The 27,670-nt window shown below is 46.2% G+C and overlaps 1 protein-coding gene across 2 annotated transcripts; it reads left to right on the top strand.

The window, feature by feature from the left end:
* Positions 1-26,475, top strand: zdbf2 (zinc finger, DBF-type containing 2). 2 transcript variants are annotated; one of them, XM_067988100.1, is made up of 6 exons: positions 1-73; positions 4,374-4,456; positions 13,527-13,578; positions 15,757-15,862; positions 22,539-22,666; positions 23,477-26,475. In XM_067988100.1, the coding sequence occupies exons 3-6, from the start codon at positions 13,562-13,564 to the stop codon at positions 26,277-26,279; spliced, it is 3,054 nt and encodes a 1,017-aa protein (XP_067844201.1). In that variant the 5' UTR covers positions 1-73; positions 4,374-4,456; positions 13,527-13,561; the 3' UTR covers positions 26,280-26,475. The 2 variants fall into 2 exon arrangements, with proteins under 2 accessions (XP_067844201.1, XP_067844202.1); XM_067988101.1 differs by lacking the exon at positions 4,374-4,456 and having other exon boundaries at positions 27-73.
* Positions 26,476-27,670: the final 1,195 nt, after the last annotated feature.

Here is a 27,670-nt window from a genome sequence, read left to right on the forward strand (position 1 = left end):
AGGAAGTAGAGAAGGAAGGAATTGAACTCTGACCGTGAGGGTGGAAGCAGATTCGGCGCGCTCGGAATACACGGTAAAGGGGAGGGGGAAACGGATAAACCCGGGGTGGGTGGGTGAGGGGAGTGAGAAGCGGCCGGTGGGTGGGAGCGGTGGCGGGGAGCGCATGGTCCCGAGCATTCAGTTACACTTTCCAATGTTACTTCAATGTTGCAACTTACATGGTGTCAGTTTCTGTGTCTTCAGATTGCTAAAAGAGTTTGCTTTGGGGGGGGAAGTGTGCGAGCCCTGCCGTGAAAACAAGTGCAACTGAATAATACATCTGCATTAAAATGAATTGGATTTATTTTGATATGCTTGACTTGCGTGCTGGAATCTTAATCCTTTCCTCCAACCCCAGATCTGTCTATAAGCTGCAGAGCTGTCAGCTTTTTTTGGGGGGGGGAGGGAAGTGTGTTGTAACTGACACTCGTGGTGAGCAAGAGTCAGCGTACCCACGTGTGCATTTTCTAAAGTGTATTTATTGTGTGTATTTTCTAAAGGGTATTTTATCAAAACAGGACAGTTTCTAAATAAAGACAAAATGAGCAATTGTCATTGCTAAAGAGCAGCATTTGTCAGGTCTGAGCCTGTACACATGCAACAGTGAACGATAAGCCCACGGCATCCTGTGTTCACAACCTGCAACTGAATGTTTTTTTTTAATATGTTGACAAGCGAATTATTCAGTCTTTTCAAACTAAATGCTTACACCGTCTCTATATAGTGCAGATTCATCAGTCTATCCCTGAAGATTGACCAATATTTTCACAAGTGTGATAGTAGTGGTTAGGATTATTTTGAATTTTTAAAAAAATCGTATTTTGAATTGATCCTATTTACCTTTTTTTTGAAGTCATTGTTTTGAAAAGTTATTTATTTTTCTGTACGGATTGTTGCATTAGCATCTCCTCTCCAACCCAGCTGCTCTGTTTTCCTTCCTTCTGCCTTAACTGGAGTGAGGGGTGCAGTAGCCAGTTAGCTTACTGTGTTCATCCTTGTGTTTAACTGCAGCGCCCTCTTAACGATGTTGGAAAGGTGGCAGGGATCCAGTGACAGCTCCGGGAGTTTTGCAGTGTCAGGGTTGTCGATTAGAATTACGCACTTGCTGCTCCCAAGTCAGTTATCAGATGCAGGATGTTAGTTGATCCATGTGCTGTAATCTCTCAAACGGCATGCAGAGCAGTTCACTTTGTGAAATCACCGAATACAGAATTTCACAATGAGTTTTCTATTACTTGTTGATCAAGGGGATTTCAACTCTTAGATCTAATCTTGAAAATTTTATTGGTGTGATTTTAAAAATGATGGTCAGGTACAGCTGTTTAAAACAGTTTGGCTTGAGCGTCTGGCTTGGTGGATCTTAATGCGTACATAGCACATTTTATCGAATTGACAAGTAGCCCCTGCACTAACCACTACTTCAGGTCCAACCTAACCAGCTTACAGAGGTAGTAAGTTGCAGAAGTTACACATTTAGCCTGGCATTGAAATGGGTTATTAAATTAGACAATTTTTTAATGCATTAGTGAAGTTCCAAGGAATGCAGAGATTAGTCCTGCTTCCTGCATCTGAATTGTGGGGTTGAAAGAAAGACTTGCATTTATATAGTGCCTTTCATGACCTTAGGACATCCCAAAATGCTTTTGAAGTGTGGTCACTATTGTAATGTAGGAAACGCGGCAGTCAATTTGTGCACATAGCAAGGTCCCACAAACATCGATGTGCTAATGACCCGATAATCTGTTTAGTGATGCTGATTGAGAGATAAATATTGGCCAGGACACTGGGGAGAACTCCCCAGCTCGTCTTCGAAATAGTGCCATGGGATCTTTTATGTCCACCTGAGCGGGAAGACAGGGCCTCGGCTTAACATCTCGTTTGGAAGACAGTGTCGCACTCCCTCAGCACTGCACAGGAGTGGCAGCCTTGATTTATGTGCTCAAATCTCTGGAGTGGGGCTTGAACCCACAACCTTTTGACTCAGAGGCGAGAGTGCTCAGAGCCATGGCTAACGTGGTTGAGGCATAAGCCTGTCATGACGCACGTAGTGGATACAGTCTACAACGTGCTGTGTGGTGTATTATGTCTGTGGACCATGTGGTGTGATTTGCATTTGACAACAAGCCTGTGAGGAGGTTACAATCAGCACAAGTGTAATACCATATCCTACACCGCCATCAGAACATACTTTCTCTCTCTCAAATTAGATCTAGTAAAGAATTGGGTTTTCTTTAAAATAAAGTTGCTCTCCCAATGTGCTGGAACCAGTTGGCTATCATGGGATTTAAGAAAACATGATTGACTTATTTTAGCTCTAGTTACGGTAAATTTTAAAAATATAACCGGATAGGTTTTCAATTTTTATCTCACTATTATCATCCTCTCGGCCTACTTTATAGATCACTGGTTAGCCTCAGATGGAGTATTGTATCCAATTCTGGGTACCACACTTTAGGAAGAATCGCAAGGCCTTGGAGAGGGTGCAGAGGAGATTCACTAGAATTGTCCCAGGAGTGAGGGACTTCAGTTATGTGGAATGACTGGAGAAGCTAGGGTTGTTCTCCTTCGAGCAAAGAATGTTAAGGGGAGATTTAATAGAGGTATTCAAAATTTATAAAGGGTTTCGATAGAGTAACTAAGGAGAAACTGTTTCCACTGGCAGGAGGGTCAGTTCCCAGAGGTCACAGGTTTAAGATAATTGGCAAAAGAGCCAGAGGGAGATGAGGAGAATTTTTTTTTTATGCAGCGAGTTGTTATGATCTGGAATGCACTGCCTGAAAGGGTGGTGGAAGCAGATTCAATAGTAACTTTCAAAAGGGAATTTGATAAATACTTGAAATGGATAAATTTGCAGGGCTGTGGGACTGATTGGATAGCTCTTTCAAAGAGCAGGCACGATGGGCCGAATGGCCTCCTTCTGTGCAGTGTGATTCTATGGCAATGTGTGGTGCATGTTTAGAATGTTTATATTGTGAACATTCTCTTTTTGTCTATTGTGTATCATGGATTTAGAATGTTTATGCTGTGAACATTCTCTTGATCTATTGTTATGCGATGTGGGTTTGGAATGCCTGTACTGTGAACATTCTCTTGAGACAAAATTTCAACAGAAGGTACCTGCAATTTAAAATATGTTGTAATTTCCTTGAATTATGAAAAAAAAAATAGAAAATAAAGGTTTAAATCAAAGCTAAAATATGCTGTTCCAGCCTTGATATATAAACACGTACAGAGCGAGACTGTCTGTCCATTCCAAGCGCCAAAGGTAAGAAGCCCCATTCACCCATTACCCCTGTGTTTGCTGATCTACATTGGACCACAGTCGAGTAACGCCTTGAAATTAAAATTCTCATCATTGTGTTCACATCCCTCATTTATCTCTGTAACCTCCTCCAGCCCTACAATCCTCCAAGATTTCTGCACATGTTCAATTCTGCCCATCCCAAATTTTCATCGTTCCGCCATTGGCAGCCGTGCCTTCAGCCTTCTAGGCCCCAAGCTCTGGAATTCCCTCCCTAAACCTCTCTACCTCTCTCCTTTTTAAGATGCTCCTTAAAAACCTACCTCTTTAGCCAAGCTTTTGGTCACCTGTCCTAATATCTCCTTATGTGGCTCGGTGTTAAATTTTGTTTAATAATGCTCCTGTGAAGTGCTCTGGAATGTTTTACTGCGTTAAAGGTGCTTTATAAATACAAGTTGTTGGGTTTTCAGCAACATGCTCTCTTGCATAACTGTTGGTCAAACAGTTGAGCGTTTTGATTTGTTTAGACTTGATTCATAAATGTATTGTTTGTAGCACTCTTACCCGGTTTCCTTCAGTAATTTGCAGGCTTAGACTAACCAGGCTTGGTTCCTGGCCTGCATCAATATGGTTGAATGGACCTGGCAACAAAGTTTGCATACAATATGAACTGGACTAGATTTTTGGGTATTCTTGAAGACTGCCTCCCTGCTGCCCTCAAATCTAATAATTCTGTATAGAATAGGTTCACATTGCAATGGTACAAATTGACTATTTCATGGGGAGAGCGATTTTAATGATGTTTATAATTCCATGGCTCAGTGGTTGTACATGGTATGATACTGAGTCATACAGGCAGAAAAGCTCTAGGTTTTATTCCAGGTCTGTTTTGAGTTAGCAGATCTTATCTGAGAGGGCGCTGCAGTGGACTTCAATATCCCTGGCCTGGGTGGATGAAAATTATCCCAGGTCCTATCCTGATCTCTGTCCAGTAACCCTGCTGTTGGTGTTCTTGTGTGTCTGGTGAGGGCAGGGGTGAGTTCTTCTGTGATGGCCTTCACTGTTGAATAACCTGTTGATATTTGTTGTCCAGGCCATCACCTTGAAGAATGGCTGCTTGGGGTGAGGTACCAACGGGGCCAAATCTATGAATCATTTGCACTCTGGAGTGAAGAGGTAAGGCGACAACATTGAAGAGGGGTTGAAGGAGTTCCTCTGGATCTGTACCAAGAAATAAGAGGGTCGGGGAGGGGGGAGTGGAGAATCAGGTCCTTTTAATCACTTGGCTGTTCCCCCAATTGCTGGAACATTATGGGGAGAATCGGTTCTCCTTCAATCACTATTTGCATTTTATTTCTTAACATTTATCAGTAAATTTCCAACAGGTCTTATAAAATGGGAAATGAGTCTCGTAATTTTGCTGTGTGCGAGCACTTAGACAGAGACATGTGAGGATATGCCATTTTAATGGCGATGTTCATCCATTCATAATTTGAATTTTTGGTTACTACTTCTCCTGTGTCAGCTGTGGCTCAGTTGGTAGCCCTCTCGTCTGAGTTGTGGGTTCAAGTCCTACTCCAGAGACATAAGCACAAAATCCAGGCTGACGCTCCTAGTGCAGTACTGAGGGAGTGCTGCACTGTCGGAGGTGCAGTCTTTCGGCTGAAGCGTTATACCGAGGTCCCTGTCTGCCAACTTGATTGACTGCCGCGTTTACTACAGCAGTGATTACACTTAAAAAAAAAAAGTACTTCATTGGCTGTAAAGTGCTTTGGAACGTTCTGAGGTCTCGAAAGGCACTGTATAAATATAGGTTCTTTCCTTTTTTGTATTGGAGCACAGCGCCCTGCCCTTTGAAGCAATGTTTTTTGAACCACAAGGCTAAGTAGGATGTTTTGCAATTAGTGAGAGCACCCATTAAATGAGCTCCACCGGGGAGGTCATTAACCACCTTGTGTCAACAGCCGATGATGTCATACTGCTTTGTGTGACAATAGTACATGCTTTTTGTCAATTGAAAGCTCGGCATTCATGCAGTGCTGTTTCTAACATTACCTGTGCCTGTTTCAGGATATTAGGTATCAGGCATTCAATAGTAACAATGCATTAGGTTTCTCTTTTGAAGTTTATTTAACCAAAGCGCTTAATTAACTCCCTTGAGATAGAAAGCATCGCATCAGCAGAAATGCTGCGGTTCAATATGCAGGGATATACCTTGATTGCCATTAATTGTGTACACAAAAGGGCAACAACATGAATCCCAATCCTGGCCAGTGTCTCGGGTATTAAATGCCAGCTTTACTCTTTCTCGCACAAGAGTGTAGCAGTTATTGGTAAAGGTCGTCCTCCAAACTACAAGGCTAAGGTGGCACCAGGCCGTGAACCCACTCCCGGCTGATTTGCTGTTTTCACTCGCTCTGCCAATGTATCATTGAAGCCAGTGTACCAGTGAACGTTCCACACCAGCTGGATCCTGCTTAGAACATATGAAAAGCAACTTGATGGGTTTTTGTTTGCACTCTTAACTCTTTTTAGGGTAATCAGAGGTGAGATCAACCAAGACTTTAAACTTTTCCAAAATAATGGTTTTATTAACGTTAAAACACAACAGGTTTAATTGAGAGAGAGAGATTCATACAACCTTTAAGTCAGTAGTACAACTCAACTCAGAATGGCCAATTCTTCTGCATCGGGTGGCTGAGAGGTTAATAATCCATCGATATCCTGCGTGGACTGTCTCCTTGCTCTTACTAAAATGGCTGGTTTCATACCCTTTTTGCTGGCAAAAACACACTTTCCAGTAACTTTCTATTCTGTCTCTGTCTCTTATGGTTACACAAACTGATGTTTACAATAGCTTCTTGCAGATTTTCATGGTGTAGCTGCTGTCTTATCTTTAATCTTCTAGACAGTCTGCTGAATAAGACTCTTCGCATGTGGTCAACCTTCCCAGCATGCCTTCTTGAACAGTCAGTTTAACAGTTCTTTTAACCACCCTCAGCTCCTTTAGCAGGTAATAAATCCAGGGTTCTAGTCAATCCTTTTAGTTTCCTTAAAACTGGTATTGAAAAGTCCAAAAATCTTTCACTATTGATGGGGTACATTGTACACGTGTAGATAAGCTGGTCCATCCGTCGTAACCCCCGTTCCCCTTCATGGGCACATTTCTCACTTCCATTCTGCTTTTACCACTGGTGGCAAGGATAGGCAGTCAGTGTGTGTGGAGTTGTGAACGTGCTGGTTTGCATATCTTGGTTTTAACTGATGAATAGGAGCTGCTATTTATATTAATAGAATTAATTTTAAGTTCCTTTATATCTTCATAATTCTGCCTTAGACCCTGCAGCATAATTCCTTTGGTAGACCTGTTAGCTGATGTGATGGTGGCATCTTGTAAACTGCAGTTTGTGTTTTCATTACTGCTTTCATTTTATTCGTGTGTGTGCGTGTGTGTGTGTGTGTGCGCGCGTGCGTGTAGACAGACAGACAATGTCCCTTTGGAGGCCAACATTCAATTGAGGGATGTGTATGTATTATATACAGGAAGCTCGAGTGGTTTACAGATGAATATGAATATATATATATATTTCATCTGTAAACCACTCGAGCTTCCTGTATATAATGTGTACAAACCCCTCAATTGAATGTTGGCCTCAAAGGGACATTGCCTTTAGGGAAAAAGTTTGGCAAAGCTTTGTTTGGGGAGGGACGAGCTATTCATCATTTTCATTCTCAATCTATTGCTGACATGTTTTATGTAATTGTGTTGTGTGTTTGGGAAATTATTCATTGGTTTGGGAAGGCAGTGCCACTAATTCTATATGAGAAGAAAGAATTTGCATTTATATAGCGCCTTTCACAACCTCAGGACGTCCCAAAGCTCTTTACAGCCAATGAAGTGCTTTTGAAGTGTAGTAATCTTTAATTTGTTTTCTTGCTCTAGTAGTAATAAGTGATCAATTGTTGGGAGGGGTGAAAAATAAAGGTCCGAAAAGGGGACGACCTTATTACAGAGGCCCAGAGATTGTTTCTTCTCCCCTCTGGATGTTGACATCACTATATTCTGTCTGAGATTGTAGTCCGTGGTTGGAAAAAGAAGTTGCTCTTGTCACAAATTGGCCTATTCTCCAGCACAGAAACAGGCCATTTGGCCTAACTAGTCTGTGCCAGTGTTTCTGCTTCACACAAGCCTCTTCCCACCCCTCTTCATCTAATCCTATCAACATATCCTTCTATTCCTCTCTCGCTCATATATGTTTATCTAGCTTCCCATTAAATGCATCTATACTATTCACTTCAACTACTCCTTGTGGCAGTGAGTTCCACATTCTCACCACTCTCTGGGTAAAGAAGTTTCTCCTGAATTCTTTGTTGGATTTATTAGTGACTATCTTATATTTTGGACCCCAAATTTTGGTCTCCCACACAAATGGAAATATCTCCTGCACATCTACCCCATTACTTTTCAGTTGGTAATGATAGTGAGGAAATTAACCAGAAGCCCCGCTGCAGCCAGGTTTAAAAATAACTCGCCAACGCTCGCAAAGTGCCCGGTGTCTAAACAGGCACAGGCCAAAGTGAAACCTATACCAGGCAGAGACCCAGGACTTCACTCAGAGACAGAGCAGGGCAACACAGCACCAGCTGGGACGAGAGTGCCGGCTGGGGGATGGAGGAGGGTGGTCTGATTGTCTGGTTGATGGGGCTGCCGATTGGGGGCTAAGCAGTGGTTCTAGCTTAGTTCAAGCATGTTGTAGGGCAAAAATTTTACAAATGGTAAAATGTGTTTTTTTTTCAAGCTATGCCTAAAATGAGAGATTCAGTTTGATAATACAGTAAAAGAAAGACTTGCATTTATATAGCGCCTTTCACGACCTCAGGGCGTCTCAAAGCGCTTTACAGCCAATGAAGTACTTTTGATGTAAGATGGGTATAGAGGGATATGGGCCAAGTGCAGGCAATTGGGACTAGCTTAGTGGTATAAACTGGGCGATATGGACATGTTGGGCCAGAGGGCCTGTTTCCATGTTGTAAACTTCTATGATTCTATGTGTAGTCACTTATAATGTAGGAAATGCGGCAGCTAATTTGCGCACAGCAATGTGATACTGACCAGATAATCTGATTTAGTGACGTTGGTTGAGGGATAAATATTTGCCAGGCCACTAGGGAGAACTCTCTTGTTCTTCGAATAGTGCTACAGGATCATTTGCGTCCACTTGAGAGGGCAGACGGGGCCTTGGTTTAACATCTTATCCGAAGCACCTGAGTGCAGCACTCCCTCAGTACTAAACTGGAGTATCAGCCTAGATTTTTATGCTCATGTCTCTGGATTGGGGCTTAACCCACAATCTTCTGACTCTGAGGCGAGATTGCTACCACTGAGCTATGGCTGGCATCTATACACCGCTCTATTAAATACATAAATGGTTACATTTTCCAGAAGCAGCTTCCCTGATGATAAATGCACAGCCTGATGCCGCACTGAGCCACGTTTGATCCCAGCTCTCTAATGACTTGGCTGAACAGAGCCAGGCAGAAAGGGCTCAAATCACCAGGGCTAGGGAGGGGTCAGATAAGTCAGGGTCCTGATCACTGTCCAGTGATTCCTGCCCAAAAGAACATGTGGACATCAGGATGTGATGGGCTCTTTGGTAAAACAGCCTGCCAACATCCACGAGGTGCATAAATTTGCTTATATAATAACTTTCACGAAAAGCCAATTATCTTTTTTCTTTGTTGAAGTTAAGTAACTGTAGGCAAACCAAGCAACAAGGTCCCACAAACAGCAAATGAGCTAAATAACCACTTCATCTGTTTTTGTTTCGGTGATGTTGAGTTAAGGGAAGAATGTTGACCGGAATAATGGGAGAACTTCCTGCTCTTCTTCAAGTAGTACCACCAGTGCGTTTACATCCACCTCAACAGGCCGATCGGGATTTCACTTTAATGTCGCATCTGCGAGATGGCATCTTTGACAATGCCGCACTCCCCATAGCACTGCGCTGAAGTGTCGGCCTGGATTATCGCTCAAGGCCTGGAGGGGTGCTTAATCCCACAGCCTTCTGACGTGGAGACAAGTGTGTGCTACCGCTGGACCAAGCTGATACTCTAGGCTCACAAATGTATAAAGCTCTGGTTAGACCCCATCTGGAGTCCTGCGTTCAGTTCTGGGCACTGCGCCTCAGGAAGGATATATTGGCCTTGGAGGGGGTGCAGCGCAGATTCACCAGAATGATACCGGGGCTAAAAGGTTTAAATTATGACGACAGGTTGCACAAACTAGGCTTGTATTTCCTTGAGTATAGCAGATTAAGGGGTGATCTAATTGAGGTGTTTAAGATGGTTAAAGGATTTCAAAGGGTAGATAGAGAGAAACTATTTCCTCTGATGGAGGCGTCCAGAACAAGGGGACATCATCTTAAAATTAGAGCTAGGCCGTTCAGGGGTGATGTCAGGAAGCACTTCTTCACACAAAGGGGAGTGGAAATCTGGAACTCTCTCCCTCAAAAAACTGTTGAGGCTGGGGGTCAATTGAAAATTTCAAAATTGAGGTTGATAGATTTTTGCTAGGTAAGGGTATTGAGGGATATGGAACCAAGGCGGATAAATGAAGTTGAGATACAGATCAGACATGATCTTATTGAATGGCGGAAAAGGCTCTAGGAACTGAATGGCCCACTCCTATTCCTATGAAACTTGGCCAAGGTACCAGAGGGCTGCTGCCACCACACAACCATATTTCAGTACGAGTCTGTGCCTTGGGGGGAGAATAATTCGGAGGGGGTAACGTTACTTTTCAGAATTGTTTTGACTACAGAGAGCATTGGAGGGGGGGGCGAGGTTGAAATTACAATTTTTAAAGAAAAGTGTTCACACAAGTTTGTGAGGAAAGGAAATACCTAGGTGGTTAATGTGCTAATGTGAGTTGCTTTCCTCAAAAACTATAAACAAGCAATTTGTTAGCTTGTATCAGTAAACGAGAAACACCTCAACCCATTGTATTGGCAAGTCTTCAATTTCTTCTGAACAGATAGTGATAAAAGAAAACATAAGTCGAGACACAGGCAGTCAATCTGGGTTTTTTTTTAATCGAATACTGCAAGGGCATTAAGGTCCAGCAAAGCAGTGAAGGTGATCGAGCTTTCAACAGAAAATTGCGAGGGCAAGCTTTGCCCACGCTAAGAAGTTTAGCATGCACGAGAGTGGTTAGGTGTTATTTTGTTTAAGTCAAGTTAAGATGACCCACTGATGTGGGGAAGTGAGGCTTGTTTATTATTATGTGAAGACAAGCTGCACTGTTTTGAACTAAATTAATCGGATCCCTGCCAATGCTCTGCATGTTTGATTGATTCCTGGGATGAGAGGGTTGTCCTATGAGGAGAGATTGAGTAGAATGGGCCTATACTCTCTGTAGTTAGGAAGAATGAGAGGTGACCGCATTGAAACATAAGATTCTGAGGGGGCTTAACCAGGGTTTAAGAAGCTGTTTCCCTTGGCTGGAAAGTCTAGAACTATGGGACATAGTCTCAGTCTCCATAGTCATGGATTATTCAATTGGAGGAGGGCCAATTTCAGTGGGATGAGAACAGATCTGGCCCGGGTAAATTGGAATCAAAGATTGGCAGGCAAAACTGTAGTTGAACAATGGGCAGCCTTTAAGGAGGAGATGGTTCAGGTACAGTCTAGGGACATTCCGACAAGGGAGAAAGGTAGGGCAACTAAAGCCAGAGCTCCCTGGATGACAAAAGAGATAGAGAGTAAGATGAAGCAGAAAAATAGGGAATATGACATGTCTGGTTGATAACACAAGAACCAGGCTGAATAAAGAAAGTTCAGAGGGGAAGCGAAAAAGGAAATAAGAGGGGCAAAGAGAGAGTATGAGACTAGACTGGCAGCCAACATAAAAGGGAATCCAAAAGTCTTCCAAAGGCATGTAAACGGATAGTAAGAGGCAGGGTGGGGCCGATTAGGGACCAAAAAGGAGATCTACTCATGGAGGCACAGGGCACGGCTGAAGTACTAAATGAGTACTTTGCAACTGTCTTTACCAAGGAAGAAGATGCTGCCAGAGTCTCAGTAAAGGAAGATATAGTTGAGATACTGGATGGGCTAATAATTGATAAGGAGCAGGTATTAGAAAGACTGGAGGTACTTAAAGTAGATAAGTCACCCGGTCCGGATGGGATGCATCCTAGATTGCTGAGGGAAGTAAGGGTGGAAATTGCTGAGGTACTGGCCGTAATCTTTCAAACATCTTTAGATACTGGGGTGGTGCCAGAGGATTGGAGAATTGCAAATGTTACATCCTTGTTCAAAAAAGGGTGTAAGGATAAACCCAGCAACTATAGGCCAGTCAGTTTAACCTCTGTGGTGGGGAAATCATGTTTAACTAACTTGATAGTTTTTGGATGAGGAAACTGAGAGGGTCGATGAGGGCAATGCGATTGATATAGTGTATATGGACTCCGAAAAGGTGTTTGATAAAGTGCCTCATAATAGGCTTGTCATCAAGATTGAAGCCCAAGGGGGCAATAGCAGCATGGATACAAAATTAGCTCATTAACAGGAAACAGACAGTAGTGGTGATCAGTTGTTTGTCGTACTGGAGGGAGGTGTACAGTGGTGTTCCCCATGGGTCGATACTAGGACCACTGCTTTTCTTGATATATATTAATGACTTGGACTTGGGTGTATAGGGACAATTTCCAAATTTGTAGATGACACAAAACTTTGGAAGTGTAGTAAACAGTGAGGAGGATAGTGACAGACTTCAAGAGGATATAGACAAGCTGGTGGAATGGGCGGACATGTGGCAGATGAAATTTAACGCAGAAAAATACAAAGTGATACATTTAGGTAGGAAGAATGAGGAGAGGCAATATAAACTAGAGGGCACAATTCTAAAAGGGGTACAGGAACAGAGCAATCTGGGATATATGTGCACAAATAGTTGGAAGTGGCAGGGCAGGTTGAGAAAGCTTTTTTTTAAAAAAAAGCATGCGGGATCCTGGGCTTTATAAACAGAGGCATGAGTACAAAAGCAAGGAAGGTGATGAACCTTTTATGCAACACTGGTTCGACCACAACTGGAGTATTGTGTCCCGTTCTGGGCACCGCATTTTAGGAAAGATGTGACCGCCTTAGAGAGGGTGCAGAAAAGATTTACTAGAATGATTCCAGGGATGAGGGACTTCAGTTACGAGGATAGACTGGAGAAGCTGGGGTTGTTCTGCTTGGAACAGAGAAGGTTGAGAGAAGATTTGATGGAGGATTCAAAATCATGAAGGGTCTAGACAGAGTAGATAGAGAGAAACTGTTCCCATTGGCAGAAGGGTCAAGAACCAGAGGACATAGATTTAAGGTGATTGGCAAAAGAACCAATGGTGGCTTGAGGAAAAACTTTTTTACACCGCGAATGGTTAGGATCTGGAATGCACTGCCCGAGGAGGTGATGGAGGCAGATTCGATCATGGCCTTCAAAAGGGAACTGGATAAGTACTTGAAAGTAAAAAAAAACTTGCAGGGCTATGGGGATAGGGTTGGGAATGGGATTAGCTGGATTGCTATCGCATAGAGCCGGCATGGACTCGATGGGCCGAATGGCCTCCTTCCGTGCTGTAACCTTTCTATGATTCTATAAGGACGTTTAGGACTGAGATGAGGAGGAATTTCTTCACTGAGTCGTGAATATTTGGAATTCTCTAGCCCAGAGGGCTGTGGATGCTCAGTCATTCGGTATATTCAAGACTCTGATCGATTTTAGATTTTTGGTCTCTAGGGGAATCAAGGGCTACAGGGATCGGGCAGGAAAGTGGAGTTGAGGTCAAAGATCAGCCATGATCTTAATGAATGGCGGAGCAGGCTCGAGGGGCTGTATGGCCTCCTGCTCCTATTTCTTATGTTCACTCACTGTGAAATACAAATAATTTGTATCTGTCCATGTCTTACCAAGTGATTCCTTGCTCTGCCTTCTACGACATTGAGGATATATGTGTGAAATTCACAACTATCCACTTCACAAAGGTGGGGGGCCTGTTCCGCCCCTGGGTTGCACTGTCATATAGTTAAATAATGGGCAGTACAGGTACACCCCTAAACAGAAGACGCTCCAACCACTTGGAGGTTACTGGCACCACCGCACCAGAGGGGATGTCTACGGGCAAGACCTGAATTTGTAACCAGCAAGTTCTTAAGATGAGTAGAATTCAATAATAATGTTTGATTCCTGTTTGATCTGTGACAGATGCACAAAGGGGAGTGAGCGAGTGCTTCAAAAAGATGGACGACCGTACCGGGTAAGTTGGACAACCCTACAGGACAAATGGCAAACAAACGGGGATTGTGATGTGTTGGGAGAGGAAGCTGGTTAAATAGACACTACGCAGAATTAAAAGGCTGATACCAAATCCTGGAGCTAGCTGGTTAAATAGACACTACGCAGAATTAAAAGGCTGATACCAAATCCTGGAGCTAGCTGGTTAAATAGACACTACGCAGAATTAAAAGGCTGATACCAAATCCTGGAGTTAGCTGGTTAAGGTAGGAAAATCACTGCAGTTTCAACTGCCTTAAGGAAATGGCTATCAAAGGATTTTTTTTTTGATGGGGATCGTTCACATTGTATAAAATATCAAAGAACAAGTGGATCCTCATAAAGGAAAGGGATATAAAATGGCAGTGATTGTAATATTTTTTATTAGAGAATGATGGCATTTGAAGGGACTGGATGGTGCAGTGGGTTAGTCACCAGATCGTTTAGCTCTGGGACCCTTTCAATCCAGGCTGGTCTTCTCTGTCTGCTGGTTGTGAGGGTCCTATAGGAAATGGCTTTGAGCAGTCCCAACCCAATTCCTAGTAGGTGTGGGCTCATGGCACAAGACTGCCCCTTAATTTGGCACTGGCTTGGCAGCTTCATTCACAGAGGCCACAGGCTACCTGGTGTGAGAAATGGAAAAATGTCATCTGTGCAGTAAGGGTGTTTTTTTTTCTTTAAACACATTGGGGCAGAGTATATAGGAAGCTTTACTTTGCATCTAACTCTCCTCGGCATGACTTGCCAGTGCCAGGTGCTGACATTGGTTGCCCACAGTGTAAAGTGCTGTATTTCCCAGTACCATCACCCTTCACTGTGTCGGGATATTGGAAAAAGAAAATGGTGGTGTATTCTCTCTGTTGGAGGGGACTGTCTCGGGCCATAGTGAAAATCAACATCCTTTAGGAGCTATGGGGAGATTCAATTGAATTGTTTATTTTGCAGTAGGAGCAATGATGTCCCTTTTTGGAATAAAGGATAATAGCTGACGTACTTTACTGTGCATGTTGTGTTCATCAAAGTGAGTACAACATGGAACACTTAGTGCAACTGCAGGGAGCCCAAAGCGTTAAGTCAGCTATGGCATGGTTATCTCCAGGAAGGTCCCGGGCCCAATTGCTGGTGCGTGATTAGTTAGCTGAACTCAACATAGATCCTCCACCCAACCCGGACTAGGGAAACTGGCAAAACAAAAAAAACAGATGAGTTTCCTGTTCCTGACTGTTGCAACCCCCCCCTCCCTCCCTCCACAGCTAGAAAGTGTGTGAGGACAGGAAGGGACTCTGCTCTGACGTATCCCACCCTGCTGGCGCTCGCTGTCCATGCTCGCATGTGAAGATCGTCCGCTTGAAACTCGGCATCCAACACCAGTTGAACTGTGGCCCAGCAAGGAATCGGTGCCTTCAGGGGAGAAGGGCAGAAAACTGCACCGACTGAGTGGCAATACAGTAGTGATAGAGGATAAACCATGGAAGTGATTACGACTTCTATATTTTATATAGTGGAAGAAAAGTGCCCAGTGCATTAGGGCACAGCTAAACCAAGTGCTGTGTGTCTGGGCGATTCTTTGTGATAGAACTGTTCCGTCTGGGACCCTGCTTTCTGTTTCACCTTTCATTTTATTCATTCTCTGGATTGCTGGCAAGGCCAGCATTTATTGCCCATCCCTAGTTATCCTGAGATGGCGATACAACTGAGAAGGCAGTTTAAGAGTCAACCACGTTGGTGTGGGACTGGAGTCACATATAGGCCAGACCGGGTGAGGACGGCAGGTTTCCTTCCCTAAAGGACATTAGTGAACCAGTTGGGTTTTTACGACAATCCGACAGCTTCATGGCCACTTTTACTGATCCCAGCCTTTCATTTCCATTATTTTATTTTTAAACGGAAATGAAATTCTCAAACTGCCGATTTGAACTCGATTTCTCTGGATTACTGGTCTAGCAACATAACCACTACACCACCGTACCCGCATAATGATGCTCAGCAGAGGTGCAGTCTTGTTGGGAAAAGTGTCAGACGGGCAGCTCTCTCATCCTTTGCCTGTGCTTTGTTCCATCCGTTAGCGGGTCTACTTAAAACCCTGCCTGGCTTGGCACGCGTCAGCTTGCTGCGTGATGTGTGTTTGATTCCGTTAGTGTTCTGCTTTTGGTCTTTGCAGCGTCGACAGACCATGTGCGGAGCGGCCTGTTCCTGAGGCGTTCCCGGGGCAGAGCAGGCGAGGCTATTGCGGCTGCTGTCAGGAGCTGTACACCTGTCTGGAACAGGTAAGGATTGGGTACGGGTACGATAATGGTTTTATTATTCAAGGTCGAGTCTCGCTGTCATTACGTTAAAAAAAAATGAATCCAGCAATACTTGTTCATATGGCCGTGGCTCAGTGCTAGCATACTCGCTCCCGAGTCCGAAGGTTGTGGGTTCAAGTCCCGCTCCAGAAACTTGAGTACAAAATCTAGGCCGACACTCCAGTGCAGTGGAGGGTGTGCTGCACTGTGGGAGGTGCCGTTTTTCATATGAAACGTTAAATCGAGACCCCGTCTGCCCTCTCAGATTGACATAAAAGATTTTGTGGCATTATTTGAAGAAGAGCAGGGGAGTTCTCCCAGTGTCCTGGCCAATATTTATCCCTCAACCAAAAGCACCAAATCACCACTTAATTGATCACTACTCTCATTGCTGTTTATGGGATCTTGCTGTGTGCAAATTTCCTGTTGCGTTTCCTACATTACAAAGGTGACCACACTTCAAAAGTACTTCATTGGCTGTAAAGCCCTTTGGGATGTCCTGAGATGGTGAAAGGTGCGATTATAAATGTAATTTCTTTCTTTTGTTGTCAAAGCTGCCGTTCTTTGGATAAGCCCATATCTGTCTGTTCCGATGGTTCAGGTTTGAAGAGCAGGAATTTCTCCTGGTGTCCTGGCTGACGTTCCTCCCTCAAGCAACTTTACCAAAAAAAAAATTAACTGCAAAGTTAATTCACTGTGTACGAAGCACTTTGGGACGTTACTGAGAGCTGTATAAATGCAGATCCACCATTGTCCTAGAGTTTTTTCCTGTGGAAAATAATCTCAACATAATTTTTGAGGAAAACCCATATTTTTTTCTCATTTAAAAAAATAGATACAGCTTAAAAGGGTTCTTGACCTCAACTGGGAGGAGTGTCTCAGTATTTATGAGGCTTGGTTGGAAATGTGACTTTTTTTTTAGTCCAGGCTTCCAGCAGCTCCACAGCTGTTACTCCATTTTTTCCCTCACCTCTGTCCTGAAGCAGGGTCACCAATTGGATTAGGATTGCCCTGGAGGCTCCAGGACACTTCTGCAAGCAACCCAGGACAAAAATCATAGGGGCATTAAAAGAATTGTAGGTGTGTTTTTCATTTTCTTTGAACACTTTCATTTATTAGTTATAAAAATATTGGCGGCGGGGGGGGGCGGATAAAGCTGTTTGACTGGGTGAGGCGGTTGGATGCAGGAGGTCATGAGATGAAACCTCCAGGGATATGTCCAACCAGAGTTGACAACCCTATCCTGAAGGCACTTGACTTGCTGGGATACTGCTCCTGTGACCCTCTTGTACCGCGTCTAAGTGGCCGCTCTCCCATGTGGGAGCCTAGAGGGTGATGTTGGCAGGCCAACTTACCATGGGGGCATCAGAGCGAGTTGACACATGGGCGAACTTTCCAATAAGAGTCACTGGATGACAATCAAGACAGTGAACCTTGGCTGACGTTAAACTGAGGCCCCATCTGCCCCCTCAGATGGACGTAAAAGATCCCATAACACGTAGCTCGAAGAGCAGGGGAGTTCTCCCTGGTGTCCTGGCCAATATTTATCCCTCAACCAACATCACTAAAACAGATTATCTGGTCATTTTCTCATTACTGTTTGTGGGGCTGTGCACTAATTGGCAGCCATATTACCTTACAACAGTGAATGTGTCTCAAAAGCACTTTGGGTTGCCCTGAGGCCATGGAAGGCGCTATATAAATGCAAGTTCTTTCTTTCTTTTCCTGAATCAAACAGAAAATGTTCCCGATTTCTCTACTCTGAATGTTGCCCAACAGAGGCCGCAGCACCTCCTTGCGGAAGAGAGGGGAACATCAGGAGGGCGAGTCGTGACTGGATGATACCAGGCATCTCCTGCCAGCTGGCGGGGGGGTAGTATTGGCAGTGGTCTGGGAGCAGGCCAATGTGCAACCTCTGGACAGATGAAGAGCAAGTGCCAGGCAGACCACAAGTCAGGCAATAACTTGCAATTAAAAGTTTATATCAAAAGTTAACTTTTGTAAAAAATAAAAATGATCAAGTTATTCCATTTTTCATTAATCAGTTCACTGTTAAATATCGTCTGGAGATACAAGCTGCTCCCAGAGTCTAATTGCTCTGTGCCGCATGATTGGGTACATCTTTCAGTAGACTGAATTTCTGAATGGATTGTTAAATGGGGTCGTGCTCCAAAGATCTTTAAAACTGGGTCTCTCTTTTATCTCTGTAGTTTGGTTTTAGTTATAATCCTGCTAATATTGGCTTCCTCGGTGAAGTGAAGCTGGATTTCGGCAGGGTTTGACTGTGCAAGCCCGAGCCTGGACCTATTGCTTCCTCTTCTACGGACCAGCTTTTATGCTGGCCTCAGTCCTCTTGAGTCAGAGAGGTGGAAAATCAGCCAAGGTTTTGCTCTGAGGATCAAGTCAGGACCTCACTGGGCTCTGCTGTGACCCCACCATGGTCGAATAGACTGCTGACACTCACCGCCTTGGCTTTGTGCATGAAGAATGGCCACTTGGCCGAGGTATGGAAGAGCTGTACCCCAGGAAGAAATGATGCCTTCGGGATTTGGGGGGGGGGGGGGGGGGTGGAAAGAGAGGCATGTTTAGTGGTAGTGCTGGGCCGGTGTGTCTAGTATGGAAATGGGTTTGTAGGGACTTGGAAGCAGCCTGACATGAAAATGACTGTTCAAGTGACCAGCTGTGTAAAAATATTTTTCGACTCTTGTGCACTGGGAAATAAAGCAGGTGGGCTGATTTTCCTGTCTGCTATGTCTGTGTGCACCAGTTCGCCGGGTGTAATGGAACGGAACGGGTGTAGACCGCTACCATCGGCTCTCTGACTCATTTCCGTGCGACGCACACTTCCACTGGGCCTGGGGTCAGGCGGAGGAATCTTCACTCTATTCACATGAGGCGGGAGTGATGTCAGAACATCTCCTGTGGCTTTTCTTGGCCTTGGTACAGTCCTCTTCGTGCCTGTGTAGAAGGGGATCATCTGCAGGCAGGAGTTCATTTGAAGGGCAAGATAAGTTCTTAAAAAAAAACAAAGGCCACTTTTTAAAAAAAAAAAATAATTCTCCCCTTGCTGGGCTTTATTGAGCCTTCCTGGCTACCAATGGGTTTTCCACGGGGGATGCATGTTTGGAGGAAGACTAGCTGAGGGATACCAGGCAACAGAGGTGTTCTGTGCCAACCTGCCATGTGTGGGCAGTGATGGGTGCACCTCAGTGGCAGTTCCAGCTCTCTCTAGGCAGGCTGTGACAGTAGGCCAGATGGTAGAGATATGTGTGATGGCCTGACTAAAGAACCATCTGGCACAACGTTTAGTGTGGAAGAAGGTGTGTCACAGCAATCGAATCGTTGGCACAACCTGATTTGCCACAAGCACCACAGACAACATTTGCAGTCATCTGTCTGGCAACAGTGGGACCGGCTTAGCAGAGTTGTGCAGTCTGCCGTAAGGAGCTGGCATAGCCCGCGCCGATACCTGGGCAGCCGCTGCCTCAAGCCTTCCTCCGCCTCCTTCCAGGCATGCTCACTTCGAGACGATGCTTTGGGGTGGCAAAACTTGCAGCAACCACTGCACGTCAGCGGCTATCAAACAGTGGGCTGGGTGCTGGGCTGCCCTTCACTTGCCTGCAGACTCCCGTTTGCATGTTGTTTTCCCTTTTGCCAGTCGTTTCTTAGCCCTCTTTCTCGCTTCCTTCCGCGTCCCCCCACCCCCCCCCCTGCCCTCCCAACCTTCAAACTTGTCAAAGGCTGCCCATGGGGTGAGGCACATTTTTGAACCTTTCCGAAAGATGTAAGGATTCCTGTTCCCGCTATTCTGACCCTTTAATTATCTGCATCCCTTTTAATATTTGCCTGCACACAAAGGGGTCTATATTGATCTTTGGGCGAGGGACCCCCGAGCGTGCTAGTTGGCCGCCCATTCCCCCGGTGAAGAGGCCCCGGCCTCATTTAAGTTAGACAAACGAGTTGCGGGATGCCAACCAGGCCTCAAAATCGGGCCAGGACCCCTGGCAGCAAGGGAAGTTGTTGTGGGGGGCGGTGTTTGGCCACCGGCTCAGATTATTTTTGTGGGCCCTAGAGGAACCCACTGGGAACGCATGTATGGAGGAAGACTAGCTGAGAGACGAGCAGGCTCTGACCAGTTCCAACCTGGAATGGCAATCGGGGTCCTATTTACATCATAGGACCCTGATTTTCATATTAAAAGGGGACCTATTGCCTGAAACAGTACTCGCTTTGGACACCCAGTGGTGGGCTTCTTTCAAAATGGAGCCAGCTGCATCGCTGTTAAGGTGGGAGGGGGGGGCGGTAACCCCATTTTGAGGCCGTTACTGATCCGGGTGAAGGCAGTGAAAATCAACCCTAGTGTGGGACCCTTGCATCTGCGTCTGTGAATAATTCTATAAGAAGGCCAACCCATGAAATTTGAATGCTGTTATAATTCTGGTGAGATTTGCACCAATTCTGAACCATTTAGGACTGACTTAACGCCAGTACATGAAAATTGGCCTCTCGATGCCTATGTTATCGGAGAATAACCAACAGGTTCTTATATAAAGAATAACTCAGATGCTGGGGAGTCAATTACAGTCTATGCTGCAGCGAATAACCCATATAATCACATACTGTATAAATTAGAACAGGAATTCTGGTTTGATGAGGACCATTTGCCTGTGGCCTGGTTTCCTCTTTTCTGCTTTTTCGTTATGCTTTGTCTTGCTGTGCTCCCTGCAAGAATTTCATGAGATCACTTTCCATCCATTGTCTGTCAATTCTACGGGGGTTGAAGATGCTCGTATGAAAAGTCCAGGTCGCACTCTCGCCTCTGAGTCAGAAGGTTGTGGGTTCAAGTCCCAATCGAGACTTGAGCATAAAATCTAGGCTGACACTCCAGCGCAGTACTGAGGGAGTGCAGCGCCGGCTGAGGTGCTGTCTTTTGGATGAGACTTTAAACCGAGGCACTGTCTGCCCTTTCAGGTGGACATAAAAGATCCCTTGGCACTATTTCGAAGAGCAGTGGAGTTCTCCCCAGTCTCCTGGCCAATATTTATCCCTCAACCAACATCATGAAAACCAGTTATCTGGTCATTATCACATTGCTGTTTGTGGGATCTTGCTGTGTGCAAATTGGCTGCGGCATTTCCTACATTACAACAGTGACTACACTTCAAAGGTATTTCATTGGCTGTAAGGCGCTTTGGGATGTCTTGAGGTCATGAAAAGCGCTGTAATAAATGCAAGTCCTTTCTTGCCCTGCTCCCCACAAGATTTTCATAAGATCGCTTTTCAGCCATTGTCTTTTGGTTTTACTGGAGTCATAATGGTCATAATGCTTCAGGCACATGGTCATGGGGAGGTACTAAACATTTGAAGAAGCGAGGCTAGATGGTGGAGTAGCATTTTGGGGCATGTGGGGAGATTGAACACTGGTTCCCACGGGGGATGGGTGAGTCAACTAGCCCGGTGTCACACATTGGTCATTGCTAAAGGCCTGGGAGTTGGTCGTCTGGCTGCATTCCCACTCTTAGGACTGGACTGGGAAGGGAAGCTGGGGGAGGGGGGAGCTGTGTGGTGCAGTAGGTCGCACACATTGCCCTTTCGCCTCTGGGTTCAAATCCAGCTCGGACTGATGGGATGAGAGTCTTCCCCCTCTGCTGGCTGTAAGGGTCCTACGCAAAATGCGATTGGATTGTCTCAATCCCGTTCCTAGTGGACGTGGTGCCTACAATATGAAACTGTCCCTTTTCGGCACTGATTGGCACAGAAAGCCAACGGAATTGCTGGAGCGGGAAGTACGGGGTGGGGGCGTGGTGAATCTACACTGGCGCAGTAGCAGTCCTCTTCAGAGGTTGGGACAGAGGAGAGGGAGCTTTACTTTGCAACTGACTTATGCCAAACCCAGAGTGCATGAAATAGGAAGAGTTCAGTTCCCAGTGCTGACAACCCTCTCCTCGATGAGCACGAAAATTTAGGAGGCATAGACGGGTCACTGAGAAGTTGTTTTAAAATAAAGCCAATTTAGTGGGCATCCTTCAGGTGGAGGAAGGTCGGACATGAGTGTTCTGCCTGGCTGGTAGCTCGTGACCAACCTGCGAAGGCATCGTCAACTGCTCTCCTGGTGGAGGAAATGTGAATCCAGGAAAATTTTAGGTTAAAATTATCTGGGTGATGGGGGGGAAGGGAGGGGAGGAAAGAGTTTGAGGTCTCTCCTACTGGATGGCTAAGTTGGTTTAAGATAGTTTGTAGCTGAGCCATACAGACCAGCAAGTCCCCAAGCTCGGTTTCCAACCCGCGCTGATCGCAGCTGCCGCAGCTGTTTGAGGGTTCGGCGGGGGGGCTACAGTTGGCTTTCTGGGCGAGGGAAGGGCTAAATGCAGCAGTTCTAATTGCTGTCCATCAGCACCTGTTGGAGAGCCGATGAGAGACCGGGATCGGCTGGGGAGAGAAGAGGAGAACAGCCCAACGATGCTCTGTCTAGTGGCGCTTGTTGAGGATGGCATTTAAACGAGAGCGCTGCTGGAACACATTGAACCGTACCCCAGCAAGATTCGGGAGAGAGGGAGGGAGGGAGGAGTTTGCAAAGAAAAAGGGGAGGGGGGTTAAGTTATAGTAAAACCGAGTTGAGTTGCGCTCACTTTGATTGACCGCACTTTTTTTGGTTCAGCACCTCCAGACCACTCGGCACAGGCAGTTTGCCAGCGAGTCCAGGAATCAGGTAGCGGCTAAAAGCCTCATGGAGCGCTTCCTGCAGGATGTCATACAGTACCATCCCTCCAGATACAAAGACAACAGGTAATGAAAGGCAACCTTAGACGTGTCGGTCTATAATCCCTTAACCCTTCGCCATACAGTAGGTTTCTGTGATGCTCGGCGTGTGCAGCCATTTGCCGCTGTCAACGCTTGTTAGCTGCCGCATTTTTAGAACACCGACATAAAAGATAAAACTACGATGTGATTAAGGTACAAATGATTGAAAATGGGGCAGCCGAGCTCCCTGATGCCTCTGTATTGGCCAAGTTGTAAGGCCTCCAGCAGCAGGTAACTCCAATCCAACCAGAGGTCAAAGCTGAAAATAACCCCTGGATGAAACGCTCAGTACCTTCCTATCTCTTGTCAAGGCTTCCAAGAATGCAGGACGTATGTAATAGCCTGAAAAATACAAGAACTGCTCAGTATCCCAAAATTCATCCTAGTCCCAACAAAATAAAAGCAAAACGTTGATTTGTGTTGGAAGTACTTCATTGGACGTAAAGCGCTTTACATCCTGAGGTCATGAACGGTGCTTTATAAATGCAAATCCTTTCCGTTTCGGTCTTTGTCCATGAGCTGGGTTAGAGGGCACCAATGTCAGGCACTCTTCCCTGAGGGGGCACCAATGCCAGGCACTTCCTGAGGGGCACCAATGCCAGGCGTACCCCGCAGACGCCCTGGCTGAAGTAGGATGCTCAATCAAGTGTACTTCTGTGGTGGGACTTGCAATGGGCTGGCTTGTCAACTTGCCGTACCAATTTGCTCCTCTGCTGGAATTGACATGAACCAAGAAAGCAAATGATCCCAATTTCTTGCGGAAGGGTTGTTTTAACATCTATTTGTCTTCCTCAGGTCAACGTACATGGACCTACCATCAGTTAGCGCCCCGCTTGTTCCCAAGAAGGAGCTTGCAGACATGCATTCTTATCAAGATGACAAGGAGACCATTGGGACCAGAGAGGAGTTACCTAGCACGGATAACGAGTCCATCCGATCAGCGCATTTGATCGGGAAGAACGCCACGAGTTACATTCGGGCCAAAGGCAGCGTTGTATCTTCAGTGCCCATTGGGGATCCAGTAAATAGAAAAGACACCATAATTGAAGAGCCATCATCTAGAGAGCAGTTGGATGACATCAACTCCCCTATCCGTAAAGTGTTACGCAGAACTGCATTTTTAGGTGTGAGTGAGGCCGTCCTATCTTGCAATAAAATGGAGAGGCAAGGACACCCCTTGAGTTTGGGCTTGTACAAGGCAGCACCAAGGAAAGGAATAAAGGACCACAATAAGCCCTTAGCTGTCAGCACTCACATCCCTCAAAGATGTGTGCACCATGAACATTGCAGTCCTACGTCTGCTCAAATGAACTTTCCTAATGTTTCCTCAGGGCTAGCTTTTAGATTTTCCCAACTCCACAATGTTAACTCTCAGGGCACAATAGCGGGACATCCTCTTCCTCAACTCAGGGACTACGCAGCGGCTAGTAGCTCGCGGTGTACTGGTGGGCCAAGCCAAACTGAGGAAAGCAAGCCACAGAACAGGAACAGCGTCACTTGCCTGAGTACTCTCAAAGAAACCAAAATTGCAGACCGCATAGAGGATTTGGTCTCCGAGACCATAGAGAGTGTCATTCGGAAATATTGTAACAGGCATCGACTAAACCCACAAGACAGTGACAGTGAAAATTCAGCAGCGGAGGTGAAAGGAAGGTCTACATACTGTCAGCTTGAAAAGCAAAGGAAAACAATGGAGAAAGGCCTGCAGAGCAGTGTTCCAGGTATGAAACGGTCTCCTGCTGGAGATCACCACCCTTGTACACCTACAAACAGTTGCGAAATGGTTTGCAGCAGACAGGCAATAAGAGATACAACTTCTTGCTTCAAGAAAATGCTGTCTTTAACCCTCTCTAATGAAAGAAAATCTGGAGGGCACCACCAGAGCACCGGTGAAGACATGTGTAGTTCTGGCGGCAGCATTTGTTCTCTCGGCAGTCAACTGGGACACATGAAGTCTACCAGCAGCTCTGAATGGGATGCTTCTGTAAAGGTAGAGAAGGACTGTTCAAGGATAGCGGTCAAGGATTTGGAGGCACTTACGGACACCCAAATAACCCTCGAAGACCGTGGCTATAAAACGCAGCTGAGCTCGGTCCTGCATTTCCAACCAGACGAGTGTGACAAAATGGAAGAAGAAAATCCCGCCTCTTCAGGAAACTTTGCGAAAGTGGAACACGTTGAAGAAAAAATGCAACCCCTTGAAATCGAGCGGAAGCTCCGGTCGCTACCGTATGTGCCTGCATCTTTTGCTGGAAAGACTTGGTCAGAAATCATGGCAGAAGATGATCTGAAAGTGGAAGCTCTCGTGAAAGAGTTCAAGGAGGGGCGATATCTGTGTTATTTTGATAGTGAGTCTTTGGCCAACCATGGAAAGAAACAAAAGAAGAAGCATAGATCTGACATGAAAGACACGTCCAAGGTGACGGCTGAAAGCAGCCTCGACGTGCCCATTCTTGAAGCAGTGCCGCGCTTGCAAGAGGGGAACGATGAGGCTGAGCCCGCCCCTGCTCTGTGCAAGCCGGTATTGGGCAAGAAGCCGGCCCCGAGGCACTGTCGCTTGGCATCCAGATGCCAGGTTGTCAAAGTCAGTCACGGCACCCAAACCAGCGACGTGACCTACCCAGTCGTCAAGAAGAAATCCAGGAGAATGGAGCAGGAGCCGGAGAACAGTTGGACTCAGCCAGAGCAGGAAGAGAGGTCTGATATGAAAACCAGGCTGTGCTCCTTGAGGTTGCCCAGCTCCTACAGCAGGATCATGAGCCCGGTCCAGCCCAGGACGGTCATATACGTCCTCTCCTCGCCTGACTTCACGTCAGCGGCACAAGCCACCTCCAGGGAAGGCAAGAAGAACTCCAAGGCCTCGGAAGATGGTGCCAGCCCAACCAAGTACAAGTACAAGAAGTCCCCGGTGAAGTACTACGACCCGGTCACCAACAGGATTTTGAAGACCCCGCCCAGCAGCTTCAGCGCCGAGCGGATGAGTCGCTCGTCCCACCACGTACGCCAGCTCTTCAGGAGCCTCAGCCCGGACATCAATATGGGGCGGCCCGCCGAGGAGCGCAAGTCGGGAGCAGCCAAGCCCCGGGTGAAGGCCAACGGTGGCCTCCTGCACGGCGGCAGCGTGACCTCCTCGACGCCGTGGCCGGGCGGCGCGGCCAAGATCAAAGAACGGGCACTGGGGGGGACCCCAAGCAGCGACTGCCCATCCAAAAGCACCGGCTCCAGCTCCCGCCAGACTCCGCTGTCCAGGTCGCTGATGGGCTCCGACGGGCCTCCGCCCCGGCGCCACTCCGAGCACAAGAGCATAGTACTGTCGCCACTCCGGCGAGACACCCCCGAGTCTCCGTTTGGCAAACTCAACGTGTACGTCGGCCCGCGGAGCAGGCGGGCCCCCGAGAAGGAAGAGCTGCTCCACCACCTGAGGGGGCCGTCGTCTCTCTCCGACTCGGGAACGGTGGCGGCCCGGAGGCCGCGCTTGCGCTCCGGTTTCCGGGCGGCCGCCGCCAAGGACGGGGCTTTGGGCGGAAAGATCCTCCAGAAAGAAGTTGAAGGCGGCGGCACGGCCCACCGGCGCAGGGCGGCCCGGAAGAGGAAGTGACGTGGGGCGGCCCTTCGCTTCACTAGACTGGAGAGGCGCATCGTTGCGCAGTGACGCATTCACGACGCGCCTGATTTCTACAATGTGTGTGTGGATTTTTTTTTTTCTATTTGTATGAAGTACTTCAGGGAATTTGCAGTTAAAAGAAAAGTTGCAGCCTGTATTTTTTATAAAGAGCGAGGTGTTTTTCTTTAAAGTGTCTCGTAGTCAAAATGGCGGACGGTGAGTCCTTGCTCCCAATGGCACCTAAAATGGTGCATGTTTTTCATTACACAGAGTTTACAGCACAGAAACAAGGCATTTGACCCAATCACTCTGTGCCGGTGTTTGTGCTCCACACGAGCCTCCTCCCACAATACTTTATCTATCCCAATCAGCATATCCTTCTATTCCTTTCTCTCTCATGTGTTTATCTAGCTTCCCCTTAAATGCATCTACGCTATTCACCTCAACCACTCCATGTGGTAGCGAGTTCCACATTCTAACCACTCTCTGGGTAAAGACGTTTCTCCTGAATTCCCTATTGGATTTATTAGTGACTATCTTATATTTCTGACCCCCTAGTTTTGGTCTCCCCAACAAGTGGAAACATCTTCTCCACGTCTACCCTATCAAAGCCCTCTATAATTTTAAAGGTCACCCCTCAGCCTTCTCTTTTCTGGAGAAAACTGTTCAGTCTTTCTTGTTAGTTATACCCTCTCAGTTCTGGTGTCGTCCTTGTAAATCTTTTTTGCACTTTCTTCAGTGCTCCTATATCCTTATTGTAATACGGAGACCAGAACTATGTACAGTATTCACAGGTCATAACGGTGCAAAAAAAGTCCATGAGGAATGGAAGAGGATTTGTTTTCCTTCAAATAAATCTATTTTATTTTCTTCCCACCCCCCCTCCCTCCCCCCCCAAGTGCCGATCAGAAGGCCCCCTCGTCCAGCCTAGGGTCGCCAAACTTCCAGCATTGTCCCGAAGTCTCCAGGAATTAAAGATTAATCACCTGAGCACTGCCACAAGCAAAGTCCCAGGAGAAAAATCATAGGGGCACTGAAAAAAATTGTGTGTTTCATTCACTTTCTTTGAACACTTTTGTTTATTTGTAGTAAAAATACTGGAAATGTGGGGATGCAGTATAAAGGCTGTTTGACCGGGTGGGGTGGTTGGAGGTCGGAGGTCACGTGATGAAACCTCCAGAAATACGTCCAACTGGAGTTGGCAACTCTAGTTCAACCCTTTGCGCTGCGTTAGCTGATTTCAGTCAGGAGCGCGGTGGAGGAGGCCTCAGTATCCCAGGACGTGTGGGACGGGAGAGGGAAACCTCAACAAGAAGTCCCTCTCCTGATTGCTGTCCAATAACTCCTACCGGAACGGGCGCATGTGTGCAGACAGTGTGGTCAAA

This window comes from Heptranchias perlo, chromosome 7, assembly GCF_035084215.1.
Source record: "Heptranchias perlo isolate sHepPer1 chromosome 7, sHepPer1.hap1, whole genome shotgun sequence".
Lineage (NCBI taxonomy): Eukaryota > Metazoa > Chordata > Chondrichthyes > Hexanchiformes > Hexanchidae > Heptranchias > Heptranchias perlo.